Source organism: Electrophorus electricus, chromosome 15 (genome assembly GCF_013358815.1).
Source record: "Electrophorus electricus isolate fEleEle1 chromosome 15, fEleEle1.pri, whole genome shotgun sequence".
NCBI lineage: Eukaryota > Metazoa > Chordata > Actinopteri > Gymnotiformes > Gymnotidae > Electrophorus > Electrophorus electricus.
Window position 1 is genome coordinate 700,406 of NC_049549.1, and position 22,095 is coordinate 722,500.

The 22,095-nt window shown below is 45.4% G+C and overlaps 2 protein-coding genes across 2 annotated transcripts in view; both read left to right on the forward strand.

Annotated features, from left to right (window-relative positions):
* The first annotated feature begins 280 nt into the window (after positions 1–280).
* On the forward strand, positions 281–8,827 carry trmt9b (tRNA methyltransferase 9B). The gene is given in 6 exon segments (XM_027018219.2): positions 281–426; positions 3,558–3,676; positions 4,994–5,184; positions 5,733–5,839; positions 5,841–5,907; positions 7,155–8,827. Coding segments are annotated over 4 exon segments (1,215 nt in total). The 5' UTR covers positions 281–426; positions 3,558–3,676; positions 4,994–5,030; the 3' UTR covers positions 8,042–8,827.
* A 13,228-nt stretch (positions 8,828–22,055) lies between these two features.
* The window catches only part of stard13b (StAR-related lipid transfer (START) domain containing 13b), a 60,893-nt gene continuing 60,853 nt past the window's right edge, over positions 22,056–22,095 (forward strand). Inside the window, exon 1 of the mRNA XM_035534441.1 lies at positions 22,056–22,095. This exon is cut by the window's right edge and continues 533 nt beyond it. The gene's annotated coding sequence lies outside the window, so the exon portion shown is untranslated.

Consider the following 22,095-nt stretch of genomic DNA (forward strand, 5'->3'; position numbering starts at 1 on the left):
AGTTTTGCAGCGACGTAATTGTAATTTCCGACGTAATTTGTAGCGACAAACTACTTTTGGCTGTTCGGAAGTGTGTAGAAATGCATACGTAAAATAAATGTTATAAAAGGGGAATCTTTTATGCAAAAGTTACAAAAGGGATCCTAGGATCCGACTTCACGCGTTACAGGATCTCGTGTCAAACAGTGTTTTGTTGTCTTGAGGTCACGTGAGTGAACTGGCCAATTGCAACCGCGGATGTTACGCCGCGAGCGGGCGCCGCTGCGTGCGTTTGCGGTAACGGCTTTATCACGCGGAGTGCACGGGGGGTGTCGCGCAGGGGGCTCGCACTGTCCTCTCTGCTCTCGTGTTCGGCTTGTTGCACCCCGGGACGCGATAAACACGAACATCCGAACAGCTCCTGCGTCCAGCGCCCGCCGGCACGCGGTACGTACACCGTTTTTTTCCCGTACACGATTTTCCGTGGCTTGTGACGTCAAAACGCGAATCCCAGTGCCAATTTCGGCTCGTGCTTACTTTCCACTCTCACTGTCCTCGTGGCGGACGCGTCGGACTCCTCGGTGCGCGTGCGTGCGTCTGCTCTAGTGCAAGGATCACGTGCAGTACAGGGATTCGGGTTTAGTGTCTCGGATAGTTGTGAGTTGCAGGTAAAGTCACCGGTGTTCGTTCTGCGTTATTCGCTGAACGCTTAATTGGCGTGTACGTTTGTCATCCGGCGTGCCAAGCTTGTTTCGGATCTGGGGTTGTGTGTGTTTCTGGACAAACAATGTACATCTGGGAAAGGAAGCGTGTGTGTTTTTTCTGGAATAGATAATGCACACCTGGGAAAGGAAGCGTGTGTTAACGTGCGTTAATGAGTCGCAGCGGGCGGGCGGACGGTCATGCACGGTATGGCTGCGTCGGCCTTAATCGGTCTGCTGCAACAAATGATGCGTCCGGTTGATCTCTGCGCATAGACACTCTTACCATTTATGTAACTGTTTTACATAACTATTTATGTAAATGCATTTGGCATACGCTTTGATAGGCCTAGTGTTCCGCCGTAGATGACACTGAATAGTAGCAGAAGGAAAATTGGATTTAACGTTAAATACCACAAATACCATTATAAGCATTGTGATTGAATCTTTGTTCTAAGGGGGTAGAACATAACTGATGGTTGTCAGATCATCAGCTCATCATATGTTTTGAATATTTGTAATCATCTCTTATACAACATTTATATTTAGCTATTAACTATGGCATCACATTATTACAGGTCCATACCCAAGTGATACAGATCTGATCCATACAGAGCACTGAGCTGGTAGTGAGCTACTACACTACACCTATACTTTGTGTAAACAACCGGTAGATGAGATAAAGGTTCATTACTGTGATTAGAATTTTACACATCGGATTACACTAGAGTGTATTATGTTTGGCTTCTCACTGCAGCAAGAGAAAATGACCCCATTCATATCGGCGGGTCTAAAAACAATAAACCATTGTATAATTCATAAGGTGCTCCCATAATTTCTGGAAGCAGATGCACACTGAGAGAATGGCTGCGCATGGGCCTAATTATAGCCTCTCCTCTTCCGTCGAACGCTCGGAGCTTGGCGCCTGCAGTGGCTTACATAATTCCTGCTGTTATGAGCAGCTTCGTGGACTCCGCTAACGAGTCCAGACGTTGAGTGCTGAGCTGTAGGGCTGGGATGACCAGTCAATTCTTTCGATGACTATTAAAAAAACAACAAACAAACAAACAAACAAAAAAAAACAGTTGCAATTTCTTTTATCGTTTAGTTACAAACAGTGCTGCATGAGAAGAGGAATAGCATGGGAAAGACGGCAGTGGGTAAAGCGACCACGTGAAGGGAAAGTAGCCTGTCAAACAAATGGCCAAATACATGTAAGCAGCTGAAAACCGTCAGCAGGAATGACCAGTTACTTCAGGTTCTCCACTTCCTTGGTGAAGAAGGCTTGTGTAGTAGATTCACTTAGCAACTTCTTATTTTCATGTACTTGAATCATCTCTATAGAATCTAATCTTACAAAGTAGTGGACTTTGAAGTTGAGTTGTTCCTGAGAAGTGCCTGGCAATCCTCTGCAAAGTCCTCTACGTTGGCCAAAGACCAAAAGGGCTTTGTAGAATTGCATGTGAATTTATAGCATAAATTCTCATATCGCACTAATCAATTAATCAGAACGCTCGTAAGATGATTAATTGATAAGGATAGCTGTTAGTTGGTGCCGCTGTGAGATGTTGATGTGTCATGCTCTTCTCATTGAAGACGGTCCCAGAATGGACCCTGTGACGAGGAAGTGCTGAAATTTGTGCCAGCGTTGACTCCCACATGACCTGTGGTCTCTGGAAATAGACAGGATTTGTCATGGTGCCTCATTATTGGGGGGGACTGTGGTTCTAACGCGCGTCTCGTCACCAGACATCCGAGAGCTTCCTCTGCTGCCCAGTGCTTGGCGCTCCATTGACGGACCCTGCGTCTGTGCTGGGGTCCTGAAGAGGGCTTGGCACATGCGCCGCTGACATGCCTGTGATCTTTAAGGGTGCAGTGAACTCCCTAACGTAGCACTGGCAGACCCTTTTGTTCTCGAATGCAGGCTGCTTTGTAGACGGGTCTGTGAATTCTCACAGATATCCTTCAGATTAACGTTACGTTTGGTATCGTGCATTTCTTTTCATTAAACCAAGTGTCTGAGGGCAGTGTCCATACTGAAGATATCCTTGAGAATGCTTAGTCATTCATAACTGAGAATACAAATGCTGAGGTTTTGTTTTTGTTTTCTCGACATCATATTCCATACCAACCTAAATCGAATCAGAAGTGGGTACGTTGTAGGTAAAATTAAACCGCTAAAGACCTATGCAAATAAATCTCTTCTGTGAGGTATTTGGTGCTGTTAGGTTATAGGAAGTGTAATTTGGGATTTATTTGTTTAGCTCTTTTAACAGCAGGTATCATTACAAATCATTGCTGCAGAAATGCCAGAGCAGACGGATAATGAGCAAGGCAAGGTAAAAGCAGCAAGGGAAACACTTCTATGGGTGTTTTCCTGTTGTTGATGCTCTTCTAACACATCTGCTGGCACTGATGCGCCTCTGCTCTCTATGCACACGCGCGCTTTTCTGAAATTCGGATGTAAAGGCGAACACGGGCGTTCTGTGCAATCGTTCCACTCATCTGAATTCACTTGTCAGTTTTGTGGCCAGAAATTGGATGCACCTTGGGTTCTTTCCTGCGTCACGTCTCGGTGTGCACTACCAGCACGAGCATGCAGCTCGGAGCAGAGTGTCTCCCCGGCCTTCACCTGTCTGTGCTGCTGCACAGTGCACTAGAACAGTCGGTCCCAGCTCCCACAACACACACACACACACACACACACACACACACACACACACACGCCCCAGCAGTGCAGAATACCTGGTAGAGATGCACTGGCAGCTGGGAGGAAGCACGACTGTGTACTCAGTGGATGTGCATGGGTTTGTTGGGGAAACCCTGCTCGATGGCTTCTGAGGTCCTTATTCTGCATTTTGCGTTTTTCCTTTTCAGAACACCATGAGTGGATGGCACAGAGCAGTTTACCCTTGATTAACCTTCTCCCGTAATCTCCAAAAGACTGGAGCATCACCATATAATGACTGCACTCTCTGCTGAGAATTTCACTGAAGGTCAGACCCTCGAAAATGGCGCTGCTCTGAAACCAGTGTCGTGCCATTTGTTTGTTTTCGAAGTTTAAATCTGTCGTTCATGTCTCAGTATACTTGTGTTCCCTAGTAGTAGTCCTTCTGAAGGTCACGTTGATTTGCTGGTTGGACCATGAAGCCATCGACCGAAAACCCTGAGGGGCTCGGGGCAGAAGAGCTGAAATCGAGCGCTTCAAAATGTGCAGCTCGTAATTAATGACTTCAGAAGCTTGTACCTCAACAACACCACTACAAGGTCCCATCAGCGTAACCTGATTTAATTCCATCTACTGCTCTTAAGAGCTTCGAGTCAACATGTTTTGCTTATTCCCCTCCCCAAAAGAAATAAACGGAGATGTTCGCGCATTCATGTAGGGCGCAGGCAGGCTCTTAACAAAAGGTGCCAGCAGCAGGCAGTGTGAGCCTGCGGGCAGGACACACTCTGCATCTCAATTGTTCCAGGTGCACTGCAACCCCCATATCCTCCCCTCCCGCAACCCAAACGTGACCCTCCCCCACCCGCCGGGCTCCTTGCCAGACCGGGAACAAGGGTGTCCCTGGCTGGGGCGCAAGCCTGCGATGGCGCAAGCAGCGATTGAAAGGCACGCGCTGTATGAGGACATCGCACACGGGCTGATGGTGAAGACCTATTGCAAATGGCACGTGAGCTGCGCGCTAATGTATGCAGTGCGGAACTGGCACGATTGTTTATTTTATACAGTTTATTCTGCCTTCATCAGTTCAAGTTAATGTTCATTGGTTGTAGGGCTTCTAAATTAAAAATAGGTGTGCAAGGTACACCCCCACCATGTCCAGTGAACTCACCCCAGGGCCACAGGAGAATAATAAAATATTCAACACTGCATAAGTAGGTTTGCTGTGTAGAGTGCGTAGAGTGCAGCTCTGTTTAAACGCTGTCTAGACAGCCTGCTGAGCGCGGTTAAAGCTTTGATCATCTTCAGCGCATAAACACGAGCAGAATTCGAGGAAGTCTGAAGGGCAAATTCTTTTTCACAATACGAGGAGGATGATGGCGTTGGTGGTGGTAACTGGCTCACCGGGGATTTGTCACCACATGGAGATGCTATGGCCGGCAGCACCGCGCACGAGGGAGCCGGGTCATGACCCCATCCGTCTGCCGCAGGGTGATGGCTCAGTGACTCGCAACTGTGGACTACTTCTCTGTTAATCGGGCTGATGTAGTGAGAGCGACCTGTTAGTCAAAACAACACCGTTATGGTCTCCCTCTCTCTCTCTCTCCCTCCCTCCCTCCCTCCCTCCCTCTCTCCCTCCCTCCCTCAGCACTGAGGATGCTGGGGCAGGCAGATTCGTGAGCACCATGGAGAAGGCTGCAAGCCAGCTGGAGAGGGAGCGTGTTCACAGCGTCTACGAGAGGATCGCACCCTTTTTCAACGACAACCGCTACAAGGCCTGGCCCCGGGTCAAGCAGTTCCTGCTGGAGCAGGAACCCGGCAGCATCGTGGCCGATGTGGGTAAGGCGTCGGGCTCCGCCACCAACACACTGGAGCCTCTTTCAAAATGACTCTCCTTTTTAATGTGCTCTCAAAGCCTCAATTCCGTCTGCCTTGTCTGTTTCGTTTCCAAGTTAGCTGATGAAACCGTATTTGTCCCTTCTCCATTTTGAACTGATCTGAAACGTTATTTATATGACATTTTTTTTGGACCCTTTTTAGATGACAAGCTTGTCGGAAGGATTAGACTTCTAAAGCTAAAGGCATTTAAATCCCTCGTTTTCTCATCTTTCTCAACTTAAAGATGCTCTGCTGTTAAAATAATGAGCGTGCCAGCATTTTTCTGAAGCAAAACGCAATTTTTCAGCTCATAAAACGTAATGGGATGGGCTGAGTTACAGTGCAATAATCAAAATACGGGGGGTAGGGGGTTAACGGGTGTTTTGCGATATAACAAACCACCCTAGAGTAGTCATTATGAGGGGTGTCTTCACACACACACACCCTCTTCACCTCCACCTGCCTTTCAATAAAACGGAATGCGTTCTGTTTATTTGCGGCTGCCGCAGGATGCGGCAATGGTAAGTACCTGCACATCAACGACGGCATCTTCAAGCTGGGCTGTGACGTGTGCCGCCCCCTGGTGGACTCGGCCTGGAGTCGCGGTCATGAGGTGCCAACTGTGCGACGGCCTACGTCTGCCCTACCGGGACGGCTGCTTCGATGCCGTGCTCTCCATCGCAGGTGAGCCCCAGCTTCATGTCTCCCCACTGCTCTATAACAAAGAACTGGATTGCTAATGATGTAATTATCTTGAAGTCCTTTAAGAGAAATCAGTGGTCACACCCCACCCCCACAAGCTCCAGACAGTCTTATGTTCTTAGTATGCTAGTGGATTATTATATCAGGAGAAACATCAGGGTAGTTTAAAAACATGCGGTTGCACTGATACAGGTGCAGAGATGTGGTAGAAAAACCAATTTTGTAGGCTCTTTTATTGCCATGATCGGGTTCTGTTTAAGCCCTACCAACTGTGGCAACAACTTGTTTTCGCCTTTCACGATGCAACTTCGAGAGCTCATGGTTCATGCGATGCCCTGGATTAATCCAGACAGCTCTGCAGCCAGACTCTTTTTAGAGGCAATCCGCTGCCCTTTCCAGTAATTAAGGTGTGCCAGCGCAGGTAATATAACCTTTTATTAACGTAAGATGTGCAGAAAATGAGTCATGTTACCAGGTTACGGGAGATTAGCAGCTCTCAGGCAGGCTTGGTCACCTGGCAACCCTGGTTCCACCCCCAGAGAGACGATTAACGCGGCCATTCAAGAAAACAGAGAGGTGTTTGAAAGCATGGAGGGGGGGAGTGTAGGAGGATATATTCAGCTCAGATGATTACTTTAATGACCTTTTAAAGATTACATCTTGTTTTGACACAACTCACAAAAAGGATTTGTTGCGCCCGTGAGCGTGTGAGATGAGTTTTGATTTTGATGTTGTGCACATCACCCACTATTATGTGTCATTAGGCAGACATGGAGATGCTGAAGAATCATACACCTTGTAGCTCTTAATGGAAACGGTTGTGAGGTTCCAGCTGTTGGCTTAGACTTCAGGCGAACTGTAAGCCAAGAAATGATTTGCTGACTAACCACCGTGTGCTTTAGTTTCAAAGCGTGCAATTTGCGTCATGTATCGCTACGAAATACTGCTTTTTCCAACAGCTTGCATTAAAGTATTAACTGGCTTCTCACTAGTAAAATCACTGCACTGTAACACACTCTGCCTAATTTGCATTATTACACTGTAGTATTATTGATATTATAATGCCTCCTCGTTAGACTGTCAAATTACGGTCTAATTAGTATTACATTTTTATTACATTCCACAATGACAAATATGACCAAATACTACAAAGGGTCTTAAAGTAACAGGCTCCTCTGTGTCACCCTGCAAGCCTGTTTTCAGTCTTTATGGCATTTTCGCACTTCTAGTCATCCATCACATGTCGACGAAGGCGCGTCGGATTCGCGCGCTGAGGGAGATGGCACGCACGCTGCGTCCAGGAGGCCGCGTCATGATCTACGTGTGGGCCATGGAGCAGAAGCACCGCAAGTTCGAGAAGCAGGACGTCTTCGTCCCCTGGACCCCCCACCCTCCTTTACACCCCGTCCCCAGAGGGCGCGGGAGAGCCCGCCGGCGGGGCAGCGGAACCCGAGGCGTCTGCAACGCGGCCGACGCCCAGAACAAGCACAGGAACGCGAAAAGCACATCTTCCGCAGCGGACGAGGACGAGGTGGCCAGAACGCGGCAGCAGAGGAGGCAGGGCCTCTGGTTTTTCTCCCGCTCGCTCGACTCCGTGCTGGACTTTGGCAGCCTGACCATGTCGCGCCCTTCCTCCGTGGACGATGGGGAGATCGCATACCGTGCCAGGGGCCTCATCAGCCAGGTGTCCAGCTTCTTCTCCCCGCCGTCGGCCAGGACCGGCCTGGACGAGGATGTCTTCGCCGCCGAGCCGCACGACCGGGCGCGTGCGGCCGACGAGCCCGCCGACGGCCACGTCTCCGTGGCGCTTGTCCAGGACTGCTCGGCCGTGGCCCTGCCCGACCTGGTACCCTGCCAGAAGGGGCAGTCGCACGGTAGCAAGACGGGGCAGGACGAAGCCGGAAGGCAGGGAAACCTGGTGTCCCTCCAACGCAGCGAGCAGTGGGACGGGGAGAAACTGGACGACGCGTGTCTTCGCTACTACCACGTCTTCAGGGAAGGGGAGCTCGCACAGCTCATCGAGGAGCACGTCGAAGAGCTCCACGTTCTGCACACCTTCCTGGATCACACCAACTGGTGTGTGGTGGCCGAGAAGGTTCAAGTTTGGAGGGTTTGAGTTTATTTATCATCTCCATTTAAACTTTTCTATTAAGGTTTGTTTCCAAGTGTTTTTAAATGTTTTATTTATGTTTTTTAGTATTTGTATTGGAGGGACAATTTTGTTATCTACGAGAAGGGTCAGTAAGGCAATCACATACTGATGCTTGCTTCCTAATGTAGACTGAAGCAGTATTATTAGTTCAACTGAGCATTTGTTGCTGCCAGTGGTTAAAGACTCGTTATCCAATAATGTCCAGTCTTTTTAGGTCTGAATAAAATACTGCTTGTTTTTAGTTTCCAGCTGTCTTTGTGTCTCGGTTGTTTTTGAATTCCATGGCAGTTTAAGTGATTTTTAAAAATCATATCATGGCACTGATTTTCACGGCAAGCATGTCACTGTTAGCTGCCCTAAGCGATGCCTATCTGAAACTGAGAGCACTCCACATTGTTCTGAAACAAACGTGAGCACATAACTAGCATTTTAAGTAGTGAATGCCTTCTTCTCAGGAGTCATTTTCGTGTATGCTCGTGGTGTCTTGTACTTTCGGCTTAAGCTACTAAGTGCTTCATCATCCTCAGACGTTGCTGCGTTTAGTGCAGGTACTTTGCACACCGAGTCCCAAACTTGAATAAATGTTTTACATTGGCTACTAGTATTTATGGATTTTTTTACATAGTAATGCAAGTGTTCAGTGTACTTAAGTCTTGTGATTTATGTTTTAAACTTGAATCATGTTTCTTTCCATTACATTGTGTATTCTGTTCAAACTGAATAAATATGCTATATTTTAAATACACTAAATACGCTGTGCCTCTGGTTCTTGAATTAAAAAGCAGGAATTGCTGACTTCATTGATTTTATTATTCTGAACTTGAGGTTCAAAATGATAAACTAATTACCTAGTTAAATCAAAGATTTTATCAATTGAACCTGTCGTATTCGTTGATGCAGGAAAGAAGAGACCGGAAACAGTGCGTTACCTTGTAGCCTTTTATTAATGCAGAGCTCTGGAGATGTCACTTCACAGCACAGTGCGAGTGAGATCTAAAACATAACTTCGCAATACACATACTTGTATACCTCTCCTCCTGTGCCACTTCAGCTTAGTACTTTTTCAGTTCAGCCCTCGCCTCTGTCTAACTGTCACATTCACAAGTCTTCTTGCACAATCGCACATATGCACATCCAAGGTGTTTCCTGTTGTTCAGTAATTATGTCTGCACATACAGCAATTATTTTAATTCAAGCATTAATCCTATTCCATCTTGCGCATTATTCTCTATTTATGTAAGCTTAGCATTCACTTAGTTTATGCAATCCCACAAACCCGTTAAATTAATAAGTGACGTATCATCTCATCCCTAAAATGTATGTGGTTAAAGAAACGTGATTTGGCTTAACGATTCAGTCACAAGCAACCAATGTCTCGAATGCAAACACGAGTCTTCTGCAGATCATTTCTTAAATGCACGCGGTTTCATTTCATTTCTCAGGATATTTGTTTGTAGACCTCAGTCCGTGTTACGCCTTGTCCATTTCCAGCAATTGTCTTCCAGCCGTGGGTTGGAGCGGGGCGCACGCGCTCTCCCGCCGTCTCACCTTAGCTGCAGCCCCTGTGGACGGGTCGACGCCCTGGAGTAACGTCCTCCAATGACAGAGGCCGCAGGGACGCCCTTCTCTTGGAAACAAGAATCCAGGCTTCAGATCTGTGTCATGCGAGCACCGCTCGACGACTTTAAGCATTCAACGGGGCATTTAATGCACTGTAACTGCGTGCGTGCGTGCCTCCGATGCACGCCCCCGAGAGACGCGTCAAACCTCGCCTGGTTATCTGAAGTCTCCTGAGCGCGCCCTCAGCCGCGTGCAACACCAAGTGCTGGCGAAGTCCTGCGAGCGCGGTGTCTGTGCAATTGGAGCAATTCCTCCATACCGCCGTCATTTTTACGGCTTTATGGCTCAACTCCCAGTAATCTTCCAGAAATTCACATCCGTTTAAGACGGCAACAGCATATTTTTATGAGCCTAACTTAGAATGGTTTGTCTGTGCTTGCCTGTGGGGGGAGTGGTGTTTGAGGCCACACGCTCGTGGAAAGGTACATGACGATATCCGTGTCACGTGTGCTTCCTCAGGGAACGTCTGCACAGTGCATAGACGATGTGAGCACATCTGGCTCCTGTAAAGGCGCGGCCATCAACCTGCTTTTGAGAGAGGAAAAAAGTGTCCACATTGCAGAAAGAGCAGACATAGAATCGGTTCTTTTAATCAGGTTTAAATGAAGCATCGGTTTATTAGGGTTTATAATTTCATCGGATTCTTTTCACGTAGGCACAAGATACGTGCGAAGTTACGTTTCGTATACGTGTACTGTGGGGACAAAAAAGCATTTTCAATGTTAGTAAAATAAACTAAAATTTTAAAAATCCCAAGCACAAATCAAACGCTCCGTATTCAGTGTGTGATGCACACGTGCGCCACACGCATTCCCTCTGTGCTTGTGAAGTGCCAGGTGTTTGCGGTCTGCGGTCCGCGACTCGTGGGGTCTGCGGAGCATGCTAAACGGGTTCATTGTTCGTACCCGATCGAAGGCTGCGTCCTGTTCCTAATCCGCAGGTTTCCGTGCTGTGGGCTGGCTAGGTAGACCTGTGGCCAGGTAGCATGAACGCACTGCGCAGCCCTGTCTCTTGGTCTGGGTGCATAAAGATCACGTTCAATGCAACCTATCTGTCTGCGCGTTATTGCTAAATCTTTGAGTAAACCCTTAAGGACTTTAAGAGTGTTTAGGTCTACGTGCTTTGTGCCTTTGAGCTTTTGGGGGTTTCCTGGCAGATCTGTTAAAATACTTGACAAGACGTTTCCATGCACTACTCGTGCTTAGTGCAAACTTCCACAAGTGTAGTTGAAAGTGGACAGAGAGCGTTTCATCTCGAATGAACTGTGGAAATGCATTGCCATGCAAGAAATAAAACACGAAATAAATGTCTGTTTTGTACAGACACAGCCAGGTTCATAAAGTGACCGAGATGACAAAATAGTGAATAATTTGGTTGCGTGGGATAATCTCAGCTCTGATGCAGGCGCACGCACTCCCGTCTGGAACTGCAGCGCGCTGTAAATACCGCTGCGTGACGTTTTCACGTCGCCGATTTTATTCCGCTTTGGCGCTCCCGCAAACCGAAATATATACATGAACTGTGGGTACATCGGATAGATGTTGGGAAATGTAGTTCAGCGGGTCCGGAGGGTTTAATGTATTGCATAATACCGCCACCACCTGGCGAGGAATTCAGCAATCTAGTTATTCCACGTCAATCATAAAGATTATGCACTGTTATCTGTGTTCTGTGCAGAGAAAACCTTTAAACTCCAATACAAATAATCATAACTCCCTGTATGTTTTATTGACGTTTTCCAAATATTTATTCCAGTGTTTAATTCCTCAAAAATTGGAAGGTTTTGGATATATTTTATTTCCCCTTTCTCCTCTTAGCTGTTGGCGTACTATGAACACTTTCAGATGATGAATGTTTGCTAAAGGTTTTTGCTATGATGTTTTTTTCTTCAGTCACTTAATGTTCTAATCTTTCCAAATATTTGTCAAAAAGTAAATTGCATTTGGCCATGACACATCTGGATAAAAAAATAAGTGTTTGGAAAAGTGAGATAAACTATGTTACTATATGCTCTGCTTTTGGTGTTAGAATTAAGTGATTAAGTGTGTGTGTGTGTGTGTGTGTGTGTGTGTGTGTGTGTGTGTGTGTGTCTGTGTGTGTGTGTGTGTTTGTGTGTAATAAATGACTCTACTCCAGATTAACTGATTTTCCTTTTCCCAATCTCAGTCATACACAGCAGACTCCCGCTCTCTGTGGAATGGAGGGAATCCAGCCTTTTCCTGGTTTTATCCCAGCTACCCTATGGAGAAGGGGCCTCTTGTTTACAGAGAAGGCTCTGGATGTTCCCAGGACTGAGCCCGAGGCTGTTGGTTTACATCCACGTCCCATTCCTCAGATACCTCTGGAGTTATATCATGCAGCCAGTCCACACTGCATCTGTTCGAGCAGGCTGGAAGGATTCTGCAAACTCCTTTCATATTCAGCCTTCTCCCAATAGCACCGTTGACGATTGGGAAATGCCACACGCGTGCACGACACAGATGACTTACATTAGACTTCACATGAGCCCGATATAGAAGCAACACCTGACACACAGTCATAGGTAAAATGTCCCGGACATGTTTACGTCGGCTTCTACAAGATCTTTTCCACTCAAGCTCTCCTTACCTGCTCTTTGGAGAACCGTCTTGCTGTTGGATAATATACGTGTTAGTAAACTAGACAGATCAGCAGTGTGCAGACAACAATGCGATATTGAGTCCCGTTGTACACTAAAAGCCAAAAGACAATAAGGTGTCATTTGACCGATCACGTTCTGGACATATGTAGTAGCTCATGGCCTGGTAGTTCCGCCTCTATTGTATAGGGCTGTGTTCTTAAGACTCAGTGAGTGTGTACTGGGTCGAGTCTCAGTGGCTTTGTGGGTGAGGGATGGGGCTGTTTTCCCCACAGGGCAGTCATGCTGTGGACCGGCCGGCCCTCACATTAACACGCGTGCTGTAGTCTTAGTAGTTGTGCTCAGAGCCGCCGGCATCTGGGTCTAAACTGTTGAACTGTATTACTGATAAACAATGTAAAGAATGATGGTATTTTCACTCCCACCACCTGACATCACTTCAGATGTGCTGAAATTCGCCAAGTCATCTCAGCAATGTGGCTCAGCAATGTGTCTTACTGCCAGACAGCTGTTGAGACACTGATATAAACACTGCCAAGTGTGTCAGCTCTTTGTGAAGACTGCACTATATTTTGACTGATCTTCAATATTACTGAAGACTGTACTTTTCTGGACCATAGTGCAGTTTAGGACTCGCCGGGTGATGCATGGGGTGGGACTGATGAGATATCGTTGCATATGTAAGCAAAATTGCTGTGTGATACCAGACAAGCTTTCCAGTATTTGGAGAATGTCTTTCTGTGAGTAACATTTCTCTTTTTATCATATAGATATTTAGACACTTTTCTGCTCCATATGAGCATACTGTAGATACCAGTCTAAAAGTACATATTAGACCCCAGGGAATTTTAACTACTCCTTCTATCCCCTTTGTGCATATGTTTTGGCTATGAAGGGGTTAGTGCAGTGAAGGTTATACATCTATTTATCATTAATATCTCTGAAGATGTGTGAGGGTCATTTGCATTCAGTCTCCGAAAACCACGAGATAACAAGTTTAATCCTTGTCCGCTCCTCTGACCACGTGACTCTATTCTCCAAGCTATCCATCCATCACAAATCTCTACCACACACACACACACACACCCACACACAAATTTGCCAGATTGAAGGGGGTGGTCCCTTGCCACTGACACGACATTTAAAGCACTTTATTATGATTAGAGGGAAGGATTGTGTGTGTGTGTGTGTGTGTGTGTGTGTGTGATGAAGACGGAGGGCTGTCTACCATGAAGAAAGCACAGCCATGCTATAAAGGGGTAAGAGAATTAGAGAAAGCTATTGGATGTACTTTCTGTTCTCAGGGTATATGGTGAGTACTTGTGCATGCTGTGATCAGTATCACGTTGATTTGTGGTTTGAGATTTGCTGAAGCTTAGGGCAGCTGTTTGTGACGTGTCTGGTTTCCAGTGTGCAGCATGGTGTCTTGCCATTTATGTGTATAAAGAGTTTGTGGTGACAAAGAGTTTTTGTGTCTGAGTCGGTGTTATGTGCTTTAGGCTAGAATTTGACGCGTGAGTGGAGGAAGAGATCAAGCATTTACAGGAAAAGAAAGACAAACTGGCAGAGAGGCATAAAAAACAGCTGCTCGTGCACATGTGTGTGTGTGTGTGTGTGTGTGTGTGGTGTGCGCGTGTGTGTGCATGAGTGTGTGTGTGCATCTGTTAGTCTGTTCTCCAGAATTAACTGGTGCTTTAAGGCATAGAGTTCTCTCTATCTGCTCAGTCTTGGCCTCAGATGCAGAAGCAGCTTGACTCATTCAAGCAAATAAAACAGAATCCTGCCAATTCAATTAGTACCTCTTCACATCCATTTAAATTGCTAGGAGACACTGAACAAAACTACTCGCGTCAAGAAAAATGAAAACTGCACTGTTCCGCTATAAACCGTGACATGCGTAGCAAAATAAAAGAGATAATGACAAACTAACCGAACTGATGTATATATATCATCGGCTCGACCTAGTCGGGAGTCATAGGTCCCGGGCTTTGGAATAGTAATCCGAAATCTCATTACGGACATGCATGCATAGGAGTGAAGCAGATAAGCCAGCTGGGCTGCCTCAGTCCAGGGAACAATAGAACTGACAGGTGCTGAGACAGCTGCCCTCCAGGCACAATCTGCCTGCCAGGCCTTCTTCAACCCTGTGCACACACTGCCCCTCAGTGCAGGAAGCTCGCACAGAACCAGTAACTCCTGCTCAGTGTTTGAGTGCTGTCAGTATACTGTGCTGTTCGATGTTTAATGCTGAGGACTGTGTTTTATACACTGGTGATCTTTCTCTTTTTTTCTTTCAATTTGCTGCCATGTGCATCTCTATTTAGCAATTGTCGATGAGGCGAGGTGTGTGTGTGTGTGTGTGTGTGCCCGCGCGCTCAACAGAGCTGAAAGTCACCTTGTGTTGTCCTCATTTGTGGCGGGACACGGCTCACTGCCGTCTCCGCATGTGCAGGCGACAGCCACCGCAACCTTGTGTTTACAGTTGATAGGGGCTGTGATTAAACGGATGTCAGCAGGGTGTTATCAGGACCAGAGGCGCTGCGCGTAGTGTGCCGACAGCATTTATCTGGACTCATGCACATCATTCAGAGATTAAAGCTGGACAGCAGGTTCCTGTGTGTTTAGTCCGTCTTGTGATTTGGCAGAACAGGGGCAATGCAGTCCTCGTGCCTATGTTTCCGGATCCTGTGCTTTTCCTAGTTAAACACACACAAACAAAGGCAAGGCTCACTGATCCGTGTACTGGGAATAGTAAAAAAAAGCCAACATTACCCAGGAACCTTTCATGAAGCTTGACAAAGCTGGAATAATTTATTTCAGTACAGTAAAGTTGGTATCTTTAATATGGCTGGGGATATGTTCTCGTACATCATGATTTCAGTGAAATGCTTCAAATAACTTATTGTGAAGAAACAAAATGTAATTTTACCATGCTTGCAGTGAGATATCGAATCACTGGCAGATCTGTAATCAGGCTCTGGGACTTGCCAAATAAATAAATACATTTCATTGAACTTGCATAGAACTTGTACAAACAGACTCTGGTTTTTAAAGCAGATCTATTAAAACTCTGATTTAGAATACATGACATTCTGATGAAAGTCTTAAGAAACTCTTCAGCTGCAGGTTAGTCTGAAGGTTAGACTGAAGGCTAGTCTGAAGCTGGCCAGTAACCTACACAGACATAAAAGCTCAAACTCAGATGAAGAGCTACATGAGGAAACTTTATATTTCATTTTGTTATTGTTGGCAAGCCAATGTTCATCGCCGTATGGGAAAACTAAATGTGGGCTAAACCATTTCCTTCACTTTCTGACCCCATGATACAGAATTCAGTAGGCAGTATTGCTTTTGTGAGTAGGTGTATAGTCCTATATGGAGCCTTTATTTAAATTCACTTGTTTGACTTTGTGAACTAAATCTAACAGAAGCCAACGGTTGCTTATCTAATCATGAACCTTCTGTTACATGTCGGGCACTTTTATTAAATCAGTAAGGATGTGAAACAAACAAGCGTCTCTCTCTCTCTCTCTCTCTCTCTCTCTCTCTCTCTCTCTCTCTCTCTCTCTCTCTCTCTCTCTCTCTCTCTCTCTCAAATGTTAGCATTTAACATTGTATTGTTAACATTTAGCCAGTTTAAGAATGACGTAAATGAGTGTGTTGCTGCATCTTGAGGTTTATTTTCACTTTCAGCCCAGAGGCATTTTAAATGCCAAATTCAAACTAGTCACCTCTAACAAGTGCAAACATTTTTTAGTGCTTCTGTGCAGCCTAGCATGGAGTAAATAGGATGAGTGGTCAGGTATGCTGATTATGTTGGAGACAGCTCTTTACTGGGGCATAAAAACCTGGAACTGTGGTGAATGGAAGTAATCTAAGGTCACAGAAGCAGAAGTTTCAACCTTTGCTATAGCTGTAGGTCTGATTTGGAGCCATATCTTAATTATCAGGGGGATCGCTCAGGCTTGAGTGATGCTTGAGGAGTGATTTGTCTCACCAGTTATCTCTTGAGTCCAATTTTACTGTCATTGCGGAACTCTTAGGTAGAGTTTTTTGAGTGTTGTGTTTATACTAGTAAGGCACATGATACGCAGGCTGTACACATTTGTCTGTGTGCTTTGACAGTACATGTACATTTGTCTGTGTGTTTTGAGACAACAGATTCAAAAATAGCTGCTAATATCTCAACCATCCCAGTGTAGGCCACGCCTGGCCCTGCTGTAAGGTGCAAGGAATCTGCTCTCTCCTTACTTGTGTTTATAGAACAAGTCATGGCAGGGCTACAGTATGCCACTGGGATCAATTAATTAACGATAGTATTTAGGTCATTATTAGATACTGCTTTCTCTCTTCTTCTTCTTCTTCTTCTTCTTCTTTTCTCTCTCTCTCTCTCTCTCTCTCTCTCTCTCTCTCTCTCTCTCTCTCTCTCTCACACACACACACACACAAACAAACACACAAACTGCAATATCTTTATGTGACAATATTGCGTGGATAATCACAGAGACACAGAGTGGGACGCCGCCGAAGAAATAACAGGTCAGTGCCTCGTTCGTCCTGTTTATCTAAAAACGCTAATCAGATGACTCAAAAGATGGCTTCTCCTCTGCTGACCTGTTAGCAATCAGTTAGCACTTCCCCTCTCATGGAAGGCATGTATACATGATTGTAAAGAATAAAAAAAGCTAGAAAAAACTGATTGATCAGGTTAACAGCGAAGACAGTCTTCCTCCTTCTGCCATTGTATGTAGTTGTGATTCTGCAGACTGGACTCTGTGCCCTGAATATTTCCCACAGTAGTGAACCATTATTGTTTCAGCTAGCTGCCTGAAGCTAGACCTGAGGTCTGTGCGGTACTCCGCTGTGGGTTAAGCAATGGATCCAAACCTCCAAACCCCCATAAATACAAATAGAGAGAGACTATCAACCCTGCGGTTTGGGCTGACCTTCTGGGATGTCAACAGCTAATCGCCATGATATTCAAGTAAGGTCGGGTGCACAGTTTTTTTGCAATAAATGACTGGCTATTCATCTATGGAATTTTTTCAAATATGTGTTGATACTATGCCTAGATAAATTGATTCTAGAAATTTGAGGGACATAAATGTTTATTATTGAAGACATATTTTTTAGGTACATTATCATGCTGAAATCCACTTATTTATAAATTCTGCTACTAGATGAACTTAAAAAAAAAAAAAAGCTGTGCAGTTTTAAACATGCACTGAATTTCAACATACTTTTACCAACAGTTCAGTCACAGATAGCTAAGCCGAAATAAGTAGAACCATCCACATCAACTTCAGATCTTGTGTTACTGTGAGCTCAAAATGGGAAGACGCCGTACTAGACCTTGACATGTGACAAATAAATGCTCGCTTAGAGAATAAGACAGCTAGTTTGAAGCAAGGCGGCGTGACGCCATTAAGCCCTCAGCGGATGAGAGCTCGTTGTGAGAGAGCTATGAATGATAATAATGGCACTAATGCTAATAGCGCACATTCAGTGCCGCGGTGGTAAGCTCGGGCTATGCTCGGAGGCCAGGATCGAGCCGAAAGATGTTGCTAGCCGGAGATAAGCGTGTGCTGCAGGCATAATTACCCATTTTAGCCGCCGCAGGGCAGAGAACCGTGCGGCCTGCTAATCTGCAGTCCCTTAAGGCTCAGACCTGGTTCCTCCCCGTGCTCTGGAAGACAGTATAATAACAACCAACCTTCTAATGGATCTATCTATTTATCTATCCATCCATCCATCCATCCATCCATCCATCCATCCACCCATCCATCCATCCATCTATCTGCTCATATGTCCATTCATCCATCCAGCCAATTAATGTTAATATTGCACAAGGCTGGTCATTTTGCTCGCTTACATTTATGCTCTACAGGAACTTTGTTGCCGTAAATGCATTTAGGTTTTGTGTCAGTGTGTAGTTTTATTTGAATTCTGTCAGCTTTCATAGAAACACGACCATGGTGAAATGTCAACCCTCACAATTGTGTTGGCCTGTAGTGGACCGCTGATCACCTCCTGAAAGACTGCTTGGCTTGGGTCTCTGGAATCAGAAAGATCCACTTGTCTGTGGGCTTCATCTTCCAGTCATCCTCTGAAGGCACAGCAGGGTGACTAACGGTTCGTACTGATCTGCTGATAACCGCACACCTTTTTATTGGGCCTGCGGCAACCGTTTTGCGGGGGTCGGGGAGGTTGGAGGGTGGGGGACGTATCGACGGCGACTTTGATCCGCAGCTACGGTAACAGCGAGAGCAGAATCAAACGCACCAGAGGCTCTGCCTGAAGCGCACCGTGAGGTATTTGCGAGCGCCGGCACAGAGCGATAATGACGAGGGTGGGAAAAGGCCGAGGCAGAGGTCCTAATGCGGACCATCTGTGCGGGCTTCACGGAATGCTGGGAATCTGCTCACAGAATTGAAACGGAATGGGAATACTGAGTCAAAGACGCAGGCATTGGTGGAATGTTAAAACAAGCTGTGGTACTGTTATTTTTCTGCGTCGGTATTATTATTGGTCTGTGTTCCTTAGTTTGTGAGAGGCCGTTCAGAGGTACGTAAGCGTCTGAGGTCGTGACGAGGAGCCGGGGGCAGGTTGTGGGAGATTGGCTGCGGTTGAATTCCAGGCTGGGAGAAAGGCGCTAAAACTGCGAACTTCGGGAGGCTAATAATAATGTTTCACTCATTATTTGGTTTTCTGAATACGTGCAGCAAAAAGTATTTATTGTCGAATTTGAATTGTGCAATCAATTTGTGAGCACAAACCTAAAACACTATAACAAATACTCCCCCCCCTCCACACACACACACACACACACACACACACACACACACACACACATATATATATATATATATCATATGATTCTGCTGTGTTAAAGAAATATTGTTTTATGAATGACTTCCCTATGTGTAGACACCTATGATGCTTTTCCATTAGTCTTGAAGAAATTCTCACATATGCGTGTGTGTGTGTGTGTGTGTGTGTGTGTATTTGGAAGTTTGTTTTTGGTTGGTTGTTACTTTATCAAAGTCTTGTCCCATAGTTGCATAGTGGTGGAGAAATATTCCTTTGTTTGCATTCTGGCTGCTTGCTGAAGGGATTTGCAAATGTGTGCCCACACAGGAGCGGCACAGTGCAAACGTGTCGCAGCGTTGATACATGCCATATACAGGTATGTAAGTGTGTTTATATTTAACAACATCTACTGAGCTTGAGGTGGTGTCCCATTTTATGAAGGATCCATGATTGATGGTGGGTGTGTTTGTGCGTGTGTGTGTTTGTATGTTTGTTATGGAGACTGGTAAAGGAATATATCTCTCATCAAAAATATCAATAAGTGAGAAATTGTACTCAACATGACATTGCACACAGTACATGCTTGCAAGAAGTGGAATTCAAAGAATTTTAAAAATGGTATTCATATTTCATTGGACTCAAATTTCCATCAAATTTCAATCGACTAAAGGACTCATTGATTTCAGCTCCTCTGTTGTCTTTGGGAAATGTCACACACATTAGAGTGTGTTTCAGTAAGAAGGCGTATTGTACCTTCAGCCCCTGGCTGTTTGTTTAGTGGACATGAGATTACCCAACATGCACTCTGGCCCTAGGACCTGACACTGGCTTGGAGGTCATGTGTGGCTGGTTGCTTTGAGGGACATTCTCTCTGCCTCCTGTCCTGCTTCTGACATCACAGTCATAGGTATTTAAGGTAATTAAGGGAAGCGGTCTGTCTTTTTGCCGAACCCACCAGCTCAGCAATGGTTGACTAAGGAATTCCCAGTAGTACTTCCTGGCCCTGTAACCCCCCCCCCCCCCCATGCAACCAATTAGGCAATAATAGATAATTAAAATGTTTCATCTTAATCATTTTAATAGCTACATTTGCATTATGGGAATAACTGTGGCAAAGTGATCTTGATTAGATAAATGTGGCCTTTGTGGGAGTGATGGGTTTAGTTGTATTCATTGTGTCAGTCCATTGTGATGCTACAATGTTTCTGCTCGATGGATGCAAACAGTCCGAGGTGTGATAAGCTTCTGTGGTCCAGTCTGCTAACCGAGCTCAGGCTCTGAAGGCTGAGAGAAGAAGACCTTTGCAGTGCAGAAGACTAACAATTACTTTGGATGGGAAGGAGACCAGTAATTACTTTGTATGGGGCCACCAACACCCAAGCAAGTGAAGAGATGGACTGTTTCTGCCTCCTCTGTTTTCCGAGGTAGGAAGACCGTGGCCCTTGCCAAGCAAGGGCACGTTGGTGGCACAGGGACAAAGGAAGGAGAGGCCTCCTTAGCCGGTCTCAGCGGACAACCAGCTGTATTTAAGCGGACTCTCTCTTCCTCCCACAGCCCAGGGATGGGTCTCCTCCCCTCAGCTAGAGCAGATAAAGGCATCCATTCATCCGGCGCTGTGGAGTGCTCGGTCTGGCCCTTTCAACTGCTGCCCCTGGTGCTGATGCTTGTACCAAACGCCTGGGCTTTGACGTGAACTTCTCCCTTTTAAGGACTTTCTCGTGTGCAAGCGACTTTGAAGGTTTGGGAAGTTTCGGAGTGGCCATGACTGCTTCGCAATACAGTCGTTCGTCTGTAGAGTTGCTACTTTACAAACGACCACATTTGCTGCAGTCCTATCAAAAGCTTTCTTTTGTTTCAGTAAAACGTGTTCTGTTTCTCCTGAATTTGTGCATTTTTTTCCTTCTGGTGTAATAAAAGTGTACCGTGAATACGTGTGTGCCACTGTACCGGTGCATGCGGCAAGCTTTCAAAGCCAATTTTATGTGCAGGTTTCCACCATAAAAACGTTTAAAAAGATGGAAGGGAGGAAGGTTTTCCACTAACCGTCCATCATCAGGGACACTATAGGGAAGTTTAATGGTCTCCATTCTGCCTGAAGAGATAAGAACCATTTCTAGATTTTGAAATAACCTCTTTACAATAGCATTGTGTTCTGGGTTGGTTTGTCCATTTTATCAAGGATAGTCAGTTCTAAACAATAAAAAAGGTTTTCTACAGTGGAGACCTGACAGTATACAACATATTGATGATACATTGTAGAATTGGTGTGCTACATGCTGTGAATTTCCAGGTGAAATACTGCTAGTGCATTACTGAGAGTATGGTAGGGCTGTGGGTGTTTGCTGAATGTACAGGATATCTCTCTCTCTCTCTCTCTCTCTCTCTCTCTCTCTCTCTCTCTGACCTAATCTCTTTCTATTTTGATAGTTCTCTCTCTTTCTTGCTCTCTCTTTTTCCATTTTAACACACCAATAAATTGTTAGTTGTTGTCATCAGTTGGAGTTCGTGTTAAAGTCCAGGTTGATTTCACTGTGTGGTTAAAGAAAGACAAGTGAGACAGTGAATGAAATATGAAATGGTTAAAATTCAATGAATGAGTGATGCAGCAAGTGAATAAATGTTTTTGGGTACATAGAAAAGAATAGCATAACACTGTTAATCAAGCAATTTCAGACCAGTGAGGCATCCTATCAGAGATCAGCTTACGGATGGAAATAGATTCTCCTACCATGCATAAACTAACAAAACCTTCTAACTAATAAATACAGAATAAGCAGTTAGACTGGTGGGTATGTCCCCAAGTTCAGCATGTCTCCCTATGCAGCAACAACTAGAACCATCATTCTGGAATATGAAAACTCTCTATCATACCCCCCCCCCCCCCCCCAACCTTTCACAGAATGCATTTCAAACAGAGTGTGACCTACTGAATCACTCTGTAACTCCCACAACGGAGAAAGGGTTTTGTGCA